General features: G+C 42.5%; 1 protein-coding gene across 10 annotated transcripts in view; it reads left to right on the top strand.

Annotated features, from left to right (window-relative positions):
- Window positions 1-7,099, top strand: part of ADNP2 (ADNP homeobox 2) — a 39,635-nt gene extending 32,536 nt beyond the window's left edge. For 9 of the 10 annotated variants that reach the window (XM_032152006.2, XM_058438227.1, XM_058438225.1 and 6 more), the window contains exon 5: window positions 6,820-7,099. In XM_032152006.2, coding sequence (XP_032007897.2) covers window positions 6,820-7,060 — 241 coding nt within the window. In that variant the 3' untranslated portion in view covers window positions 7,061-7,099. The remainder of the gene's footprint in view (window positions 1-6,819) is intronic. The other variant, XM_032152004.2, reaches the window with a different exon arrangement.
- Window positions 7,100-10,149: the final 3,050 nt, after the last annotated feature.

The raw sequence follows: 10,149 nt of genomic DNA, 5'->3' as shown, positions 1-10,149 counted from the left end.
CAGGGTCAGTGTGGTGGAGGTGCTGATGAGGAGGCAGCTGCCGTCTGGCGTGGTTTAATCCTCACCTTTCTTCTGTTGTGTACGTTACGGTTTCCCAGCCTCAGCACTGCTGACATTTTGGGTCAGGTAATTCTTTGTGGTGGGTGGCTATTCTGTCACTGTAGGATGTTGAGCAGTGTCATTAGACACTAGTGGCACGCATGTCCCTACCCTCTCCCCATTGTGGCCACCAAAAATGTCATTGCCAGGTGGTCCCTAGGGGGCAGAATCTCCTTGTCAGAACCCTGGTAAAAGAGCTGGTTTCTTGGTGCAGTTTAGCTGTGGTAGAACTGTTCATGCTGAGTCTTTAATGTTATGCTAGTTGCTGGTTACTAGTTTTTTAGGATTAGAGATTAAAATTTGATAGAAGCTGAGCTTCAAAAAGCACATGTGGGAGTTCTTGCAAATGTGAGAAATACATTTATTATTTGAAAATGAAAAAATGAGTAGCAAATTAATAGTTGTGAACAAAGTTTAAACTTATTAAATTTAGAAGGAAGGAGTTTTTTAAATAAAAAAAAAATTGTGTATTTTAAAATATTTAATCTACCTGTGTAGCAGCAGCTTTAAAAATACTACACACTTGAAATCTATTCAGGTAAAACACATTTAAATATACCATACTGTTTTAGCTTCTCTGAATTTTGTTGCTCTTCTTTTTTTTTGAGATGGAGTCTCACTCTTTTTCCCAGGCTGGAGTGCAGTGGCATGATCTTGGTTCACTGCAACCTCTGCCTCCTGGGTTCAAGCGATTCTTCCACCTCAGCCTCCCGAGTAGCTGGGATTATAGGCGCATGCCACCACGCCTGGCTAATTTTTGTAGACAGGGTTTCACCATGTTGGCCAGGCGGGTCTTTAACTCCTGACTTCAGATGATATGCCCGCCTAGGCCTCCCAAAGTGTTGGGATTACAGGCATGAGCCACCATGCCTGGCCTAAAATTTTTTATTGTAGACAGAATCTTGCACTGGTGCCCATGCTGGAATACAGTGGTGTGATCATAGCTCACTGCAGTCTCGAACTCCTGGGCTCAAGCTGTCGTCCTGCCTCAGCCTTCCAAGTAGCTGAGGTGCCTACCCATCATGCCCAGATTATTTTAAACAGTTTTTGTAGTGATGGAGTTTTGCTGTGTCGCCCAGGCTGGGCTCGAACTCTTGGCCTCAAGCCGTGCTGCCACCTCTCAGCCTCCCAAAGTGCTGGGATTACAGGCATGAGCCACCAGGCTGGGCCTCTGTTACCCTTTTTTAGCAGCTATTTTAGTCTGATGACTGTTGTGTGCAGTTTATTAGATTCACTAAACAAAGCAGCAGTTAATTAAGCACTAATTAAGAAAACTTAGCCCCAGAACTGTCCTAATTTTCAAGGTCTTTTTAGAAAATAGCACACATGTACTAACTGCTTGATATTGCTAGGAAAGGGGCTGCATACTTGATGATAGTCATCCTTGCTGCCTCCTGTGCCTGTGGCATGGCCATCAGCATGCGTTCTCACATTTAGTCCTACAGAGTGGGTGGTAGTCTCCCCTCTCACACCTGAGGAAATTGAGGCATGGAGGTAAACGACTTGCCTGAGGTGGAGGCCTGTGAGGGTGGACAGTGCTAGAGTGATAGCTAAGTGGCTTCTAACATGTATTATCCCATTTAAATCTCACAATAACCCTATAGGTATTAAGTTGTCTGTGTTCTACAGAGGAAGAAACAAGCTCAGAGGCAGAGTTGGCTACCTGTCCCAGTTTGCTAAGAACTTGAGTGATTTCTCTAGACTTCAGTGCTAAAAAGGAACCTCTCAGGCAGAGGGACAAGCTCGTCACTCCACTCAAATTTCAGTTTGCCCAGGAAGACATGTTGCTTATCAGTGGTACAATATTATCGTTAGACCTGTACATTGCCCTTTGGGTATCAGGGTGAATAGGGCATCCTGATCCTAGACGTCCTTTTTCTGGTGGTGCTGTCAACAATAACAACACAGAGATGGTTACCAGAGCAGTTCCTGTGTGCCAGGTGCCATTCTAAACATTTTGCATGTTAAATTTGATAGTGACAATGTATTAGTGACGAAGAATGATAGTCCTGAGTTAGTGAAAACAACGATAAAAAACGCATGCAGTTTTGCTGTTTAGATTCTCTCTGCTGAATTTTCATGAACTAAGGAACAAAATTGCTGTCTATGAAGTACTGCTGGAAATTTCTCTTACGGTTATTAAGTGTCCAGTTTCTTCAAGCTAATTTCTTTTCATAGGTGGTGAAAGTAAATGTGAAATGTTTCTGATGATAAGGGCTTACTTTGTAGCATACCTGCTAACTTAGGGTTCTGCAAGTTCGGCTTTCTGTTGTGCAGATGCTACATCACAGCTTTAGAATTCTGATTTTTGATCATTTGTCCTAAGTACTAAGTCTTTAATATTAACTACAAGTTTAAATATCATTTTAGCAATATAGAGGTTATGTAGGGAAGCTGTTTTCATATTTCGTGAATGTGCCTAAGAATACATTACTTAGAACAGTACCCAGCACTTCACTTTCTTCAGATCCTAAACTCAGGAGTTTCTTAATTTATGATCCATAAACTCCCTTGGGTAAAAAGTGTAAATATGTGACCTAGAAGGTTGGAAAAATGTTAAAGTCTAGAATATTATCAGATTTTTCATAATAGAGAGTTAAAATGAGAATGTACTTACACTACCAACCTCAAAGACCTATGCTTATATGGGGACTGCTGTCCAGGAGACCACCTTATGAAGTAGATTAAACGCCAGAGCCTGTGGTGTCTGAAAGGGATCTTTAGGCCCTTAATGGTGTCCAGTTCAAAACGAATACTAATACCAGTCGCTCACGCAAATGATTCAGCTGTGCATTTTGAGAGGAGAAATGCGTGGAAGGTGCTAAACAGTAGCCAGCGTTGCTCTTCACGGCCTTTTAAAGAGGGTGTTCCGGACCCACTTAGCTTCATTTTGCTCATGATTTCTTCTCATGATTTCTTTTTTTTGCACGTTAGTCTCTGAACTAAACATTATTTCTTTTAAAAAAGAAATACGTAAAGTCCTTTTCAGAAAGGAACTTTCCGATAAGAATTTAAGATATTTAAAGTGTAAACTAAACTTTGGCAGCCACATAGACATGTTTGCTGTATGCAAACTAAGCTTGTGAGGTCATACTTTCAAATACAAATTCAGAATTAATTGCAATGAATCAGTGTATTTTTTTTTCCAGAAATTATGTAGTTTCCTACAGTTTTGAACCCATGATATGGCAAGTTTAATGTTAAATAATTTGTCATTCACCTAAAGTGCACTAGAAAAATAGAACATTAGCAATGAATCATAAGGCTTTAGTGATTCAGTGGTTTTTCTGACAGTAATCTTTCTGTGTTAGATGTATGTATATCTTGAAAGAGTCATAAAATTCATAAAAACATCCTGTGAGAGTCACAGATACATTCACTCGTTGGACTTCCTGGCCTCCTACCAAGCAGCTTGTTCAGAATGGGAAGACTGAATATATGGAAAAACCACACAAGACAGTTTGCTGAAAACAAAAACAATTCAAACCCCAAACATCACATATATATAATTAGGATCCCAAATTTGGACTCTTATAAGCTACAAATGCTTGAAAGAGTCCCTGTGTAGGCCCAGATTGGAGGTCTCATTACAACAAGGAAAGTGATCTTTGGTCCTAAAAAGGATGGGAGATTCATCCACCGTTTGTTATTATATTGTGGAAAACAACTTATGAAAATAACTGGGAATTTATAAGAGGTCATTTTAAAGAGATTAGGGATTTTTTAGGGAAGGTCATTTTTGGCTATTAAAACATTTTTCTAGGTTTTATATATGCTTTCAAATGATTAAATATATCAATAAGCTACACGAAAGGAGAGGACAGAATTGAAGGGGAGGGCAAGGATTTTTGGAATGCATTTGGGAATTCCAAGTTCAGCCCTGCTCTGTCCCCTCCTTCCATTTCCAGCCCCATGACCCCTTTGGGATGAAGCAGCTTGGGTGTCTAATTGTATTGGTTCTAAGGCTGGCACTCTTCTGGTTATGTCTCACATGTTGTTAGGAAATTGATAACCTCATCCCAGAACTGCACATTGTATTGACAGTGGTTCTCTGTACCCCCATTTCCTAGTCACAAACGACTTCACTTCTGACTTCATTTTTTATTCATAGGTGATAGTAGTGATCATCTTTGTCTAATAAGCTCCTAATTGAGAGTGAGCAGAATACATATATATCAGCAGCCAGTGCTGTACATTTTCTAGCCATTTCCTGGCTATTTATAGCATCGGTTTTTGTTTTTGTTTTTTGCTTTGATATAATATTCCATGTTTAACTGGTTTGATAAATTAAAAGTTGAGATACTAAAAATAGATGTGTTGCTACTAAAATGCTAAACATGGTTTCAGTTCAGTATCTTATGAAAAACAAAGTTCAGTATCTTATGAAAAACAAAGTTCAGTATGAAATCTGTTTAGTAATAAAGTTAGACTGGGGACATCACCATGTCTATCAGTTCTTACCTGTTTGAGTCCTACTTAGAAATCCTTAAAAACATTTTTAGAATGCACATGGTTTTGTCTAAATTAAACTTCTAGTTTCCAGGGTCAAAATACTTATCCATAATGTCTGAAAGACTTGGTATAATTTAACAATATCCTCAATCTAATTTCTCAACACTAAAGAAGTTCTGACTATGACTACATAAGCTTCTACATCTGAGAACCCATGCCAAGTTCATGCTCCCTTATGCCTGCTTTTCTGTTTACAAAAAGTGGGGGTGGGAGCAGCAGGGTGATTCCTTCTGTTTCTTAAAAGATGTTTTTAGTATAATCGTGTTTATTTTCCTTGTGCTAGAAGTGGGGACTGGATCTTTGCCATTTCCTGAACAGTTAATTAGCAAGCTGCTTACCTGCAGTGATCTGCAAATTCATTGATGCCACACCCTGCTTTCCTAAAGGGTTGTCATGGTGGCTGCAGGCAAAGACTGGACAGGCAGATTGAGAGTTCAGAAAACAGCGTATTCCTGAGCGGGACTAGGTGTCTTTTTGCTTTCTAATACAAAGTCCAGATCATTTGAACTCAGACTTCGGAGATTAGCATAACTGTCTTGATAAGTTTGCTCTCTTTACATGTCTCTGTAACAAGGTCTTTCTGCCTGTGGTAGCCCTCTGGAGAAGTGATGTGCAGAAGAGATCACCAGGAAGAACGTGCCAGCATGAGCTTTTATTTAAAATCTGCCATCCACTAACTTAAAGGTTAAGCTGCCACCTACATTTGGCAACGTTATATGTTTCCAACAGTGTTTTCTCACTGTTAAAACATTTGCATATAATTTAAGATTATAGAGTATACATACTCTATCAGCAGTAGTCTAAATGTTTTACCATAGGGCTAATCCTGCAGACCTTTCTTCCTAAAGCAGTAAAGTATCTTGGACCAAATTTCCCTGGTTATATTACCACATACATATATCTCCTATTAAAGTTTATATTGACTTTAGATAACATTTCCAGTAGTAGAAAGATGCTAATGAAATATAAAGGGAAACTTGTGGCCCGATAAAATTACACGATGAGGTGCTTCAGCTGTTGAACACAGTGAAGTAACTGCTGAGCTGGTTATGTCTCTTGTGATTTTATTTGTATTGAGTTGATTTGAATCTTTCCAAGTTGGCCCCTGTGTGTCTACTTTGTTTCAGTGGCCTTAGCAGAGGTGTACAGTACCCTTTCGTTTACGAGATTAGAGGAGTACCACAAATCTAAAACCTAAGAATAAAGGGTGAGATTAAAGCATGTTGCTGTGACTCTACATCATTTTGGGTAAAATGTGATCTTCATTACTACTTTCGTATATATAGGTTTCTAAAATTTGTTGAAATCAGTCATTAATGCTGGACCAGAAGAGTTGAGGTGGATTAATCTGTCATCACTGTGGGCTCTTGGGGATATGGCTGCCTTGAGTCTGTTTAGATTGCTTCCAAGCCTTTTCTGTTGATTTTGTCCATTTTCTCTACAGCTCCTATGTGAGTTGGTGTTACATTGTTATTGACCAAAAGCCTGAATTGCTCTAGAGATTTAAATTCTAATATTTACTTGCCAGGCGCTAATGGACATAATCATAACCCAAAATGAAAATATAGTAAATCAAATAGCTTTTTTTCTGCTGCGAATTCAGTTGGCATCTGGATATTTGAATAGACCAATTAAAAATCCAAGTATCTTGGCAAATTCATTGCTACATCTTAGTGTTTAAATTACAGCAGTATTAGAGATATAAACCAAACATACCTTATCTAACATCCCCCAAAACTCATCGATTCTAATTCTAGTTAGAAAGTCTTCAAAACTCCTGTCTAAAGCTTTGATTTGTAATAAATAGGATTAACTAAGTTTGTGCATTTATGAATAGAATCTTTAACAGTTTTTAAGAACTCTGCAAAGAATAGCATTGGTTATTAACTTGATAATTTCATTAAATTTTTTGTTTGAGACAGGGTCTCGCTCTGTCGCCCAGGCTGGAGTGCGGTGGTGTGTGTGATCTCGGCTCACCGTAGCCTCTGCCTCTCGGGCTCAAGCGCTCCTGCCGGCTCGGCCTTTCAAAGTGCTGGGACTACACGCGTGAGGCACTGTGCCTGGCCAACTTGATAATTTCAATAGCAAAACTGAGTATCCTATAGAATGCTTGTTTCTTAGTTGGTATAAGTTGCTAAGTAGAAGTAATCATTAATTCAACTTGATAAACCTGGTGGGTTTTGTGTTTCGTTCGTGTCATTTGTGAAGCCCGACAGGAAGAGTGGAGCCCCGCGCTGTGGTGCCTGTGTGCGTGCGTTTTAAAGCGTGTTGGAAACGTCTACACTGGCAGCCAGCAGCCACGCGGCCTTGGCCACCCCCGAGCTCACGGCCGCAGCTCGGCCCGGGCCCCCTGGACGTCCGGCCTGGGCAGGGGCCACCGCCTCCGAACGCATCTCTGCCTCCCTGGGAGGAGGCGGCCAGGACTGCGCTGTGGCCGGACTGCGGATGAGGCTTCTTTCAACAAGGCGAGTTTCAGTGAGAAATGCGTGATGCTTTTGATGTTTCAACAGAATATTGTTTCTAAGATTATGTATCTTGCATGTTTGGCACTTGAGGGGGTGCTCATCTTTTGATTCCGCTATTGAGGTAGAGGCGGGACGGGGGAAGCAGCTTTCCATAAGACCCGCCCCCTTGCCTTGTCAGTTTACCATTGCCATGGCAACACCCGGAAGTTGCCGCCCCCTTTCCATGGCAACACCCTGACGGCCGAAAGTTACCACCCTTATTCTAGAAATCTCTGCATAATCTGTCAGTTTGCATATAATTTACAGTGGGTATAAATGTGAGTGCAGCCCTGCCCTGTCCTCAGCTGCTGCCCTGGGCGCACTGCCTTTGGGGTTACTGTGGTTCCTCCTGCGCTTCAGCGGGACTAGAAGCTGCCGCCCACGAGCAGCGGGGACGAAACCTTTCTGGGCAAAGCCATGAGCCCTCCGAGGCTAAGCCCCAGTTTGGGGGCTCACCTGCCTTGCATCATTTTGAGTCCTGTACTGGAGGCAGATCAGGCTGCATCTCCTCAGGGTGAGCGCTTGTGGCCTCAGAGTAAAGGGCTTTTCTTAGGACGCGAGACCATTGCTGGGAGAGGCAGATTAGGCTGGGGATCTGGACTCCGTTCCTAGTATCTGCTACCTCAGGACGGAGACGAAAATGCTATAAAATGTTTAACCGTGTGATAACGACTCTCCTAGAAAGGAAAGGGGATGCTCCTGAGGAGACTCAGTGCTCCCCACAGAACTCCTCAGCGATCCCAGATGGGAGAAGCTGAGCCGCGCTGGCGCTGCCCTCACTCCGGGGTGAAACGTGGCTGTGATTTCCACAGGTGACAGAAACCAAGCAGTGATTCAACTCATATTTGACTTTCACATTCTCCAGCAATGTTCTTCAATCTGGGAAGGGTAGAAAATTAAAGTCAAAGAAAGGTAAGGTGAGTTAAAAAATGAGATCATTTCAAAGTAGATGCAGTCTTGAAGCCCAAATGAATTACAAGATCCAGTTTGAAAGCTGCTGCAGAAGTGATTGCAGAATCGCACGGTGGCCCTGGAATGGGGAACTGCGGCTGAAAGAGGTCAGAAAGGGTGGGGACTGAATTTCGAGTAAGAGGACGCCAGTGGTTCTGGAGCACGCGGCCTTCAGCCACGCCTGCGTTCACACGTACATTATTTCAGACTCCAAGTTTACATCTCTAAGCCCATCCAAGCCACGGCAGCGCGAACCTCTCCCTCCCCCAGCTCAAGGCCTCTGGTCCCCCAGGACAGAGGACAGGAGAGGAGCCAGCCCCTCCTGGCTCAGGGGTGCCGGGACCCCGTGATGGCTGCTGTGCCTCTCCTGAGGTGCCAGGTGAGAGCTGAGACCTGCTCCCGCTGCAGCAGCTCCGTTTGTCTCCAGGTGCAGTGTCAGTCTCGTTCTCTAAGCCCTTCTGAGGTCCCATCAGCACAGGTCCCGTCTTACCTGGAAAGGCTTGTTGCCTTGTGCCTGGGACTTTTTATTCTGTGCTTTTCTTTTGGATATTAAATTTCATATCCACGCTTGCTTGTCACTCAGACCTTATTGCCCTCTCCCTCCCATTGGAACACTCTAGTCATTTCTGTTTTCAACTACGAACCAGCCTCATTCATGGTGAGAAATTAATGCTCCCTGGGTGTGGTCAGCAGACGGTATCAAACCATGCTATCTTTTAAGGTCCATTCAAACACAGACCTCCAAAATGATTTATTGTTACACATATTCTGGTCATAAGGCGTTTTCAAATCATAGGTAAATAGGACAGTGTGTGTGTGCAAAAGAATGATTGTGCCCAGGAATCTCGGTAAACAGGCCAACTAAGAGCCCAAAATATATTTCTAGAGTGCTTACACCCAGAAGTGAGTACTGATTTGCTTTTACTTAATATTTGGAATATATGGGGTGCCAGGAGGACCCAAGTATGAAGTATTTATGTGGGTGGTGAGACTAGGAGTGATTTTGTTGTGTTTTTATATTTTAAAAATTTTCTAAAACGAATGTGCATTTAGTCCTCTAAAAATATAAGTGGTGTCCCATTTAACAGTGCTACCAGTTGGAAAAACTGATTAACCCCATTTACCCATTAATTTATTGTATATAAAGTTGTTGCTGTCATTGTTGAAATTAGGTGCTGCTAGATTGTGCAAGTATCAAAGTTTGAAGTTCAAGAGGCAAAAAAAGTGGGCCATCTGATTGGTTGTTGATCACTCCAACAGCAAAGTTCTAGGCAATTAATGTTTTTGTTACTTTTGAAACATAAGGGCAAGGAATTAACAAAAAGTGTGCAAGACAGGGACAACTCCTCCCCCCCGGCCTCATAACAATGTTCTTGAAGTTTGCTTTTTCTTCTCTACCACTTGCATTTGCTAAGCAGAAAGTGTTGGGGTGTGTACTCCACAGGAGTGGTTCACGGAGATGATGCTGCCCTGGCACCAGCACCCTGAGGTGAGGAGACTGCATTGGGGCAGGCAAGGGGCCAGGAGAGAGCAAACAAGTATTATTTTTCCTGTGTGTAGACTCATATTTAATAATTGTTGAAGAAAAAAGCCTTAACACCACATGTAGCAAGTTTTAATAGAGTTCTTTGATTACCTTGGTCCCATGGCTGACCAGTGACCCGCCATTATGCCTGCAGAGATGGGATGGTGAGCCATCATTTCTCCTTCCTCTTTCCTGAAACTAGTTCTGATACCATCAGTGGCTTAGTCTCCATATGTCCATCAGATCCTGCCCAATGCTGGGGACAAAACATGATTGGAGTTACCCCTCAAAGAGCTCCCAGCTCTAAAGCCATGATCCTGTGCTCCATCAATACACAGGAGCAAGGGGGAAGGCAGATGTTCCAGGAGGAGCAGAGAAGGCTTCACAGAGGGAGGCAGCACAGCCGACCTCAAGTGTGAAGGGAAGCTGCAGGGGAAGTGCAGAGCAGTCCCTTTCAGGCCAAGCAACAGCACAAAATACCTTTGAGACATAGACATATGAGAGGCACAGCTTGTTTGAAGAGCATTGAAGAGTTTAGGGGCACAGAATTGGATTTCA

The sequence above is a fragment of the Hylobates moloch genome, unplaced genomic scaffold (genome assembly GCF_009828535.3).
Source record: "Hylobates moloch isolate HMO894 unplaced genomic scaffold, HMol_V3 SCAFFOLD_5, whole genome shotgun sequence".
Taxonomy (NCBI): domain Eukaryota; kingdom Metazoa; phylum Chordata; class Mammalia; order Primates; family Hylobatidae; genus Hylobates; species Hylobates moloch.
Note: the sequence above shows the minus strand (reverse complement) of the source record. Positions and strands in the feature narration are given on the sequence as shown.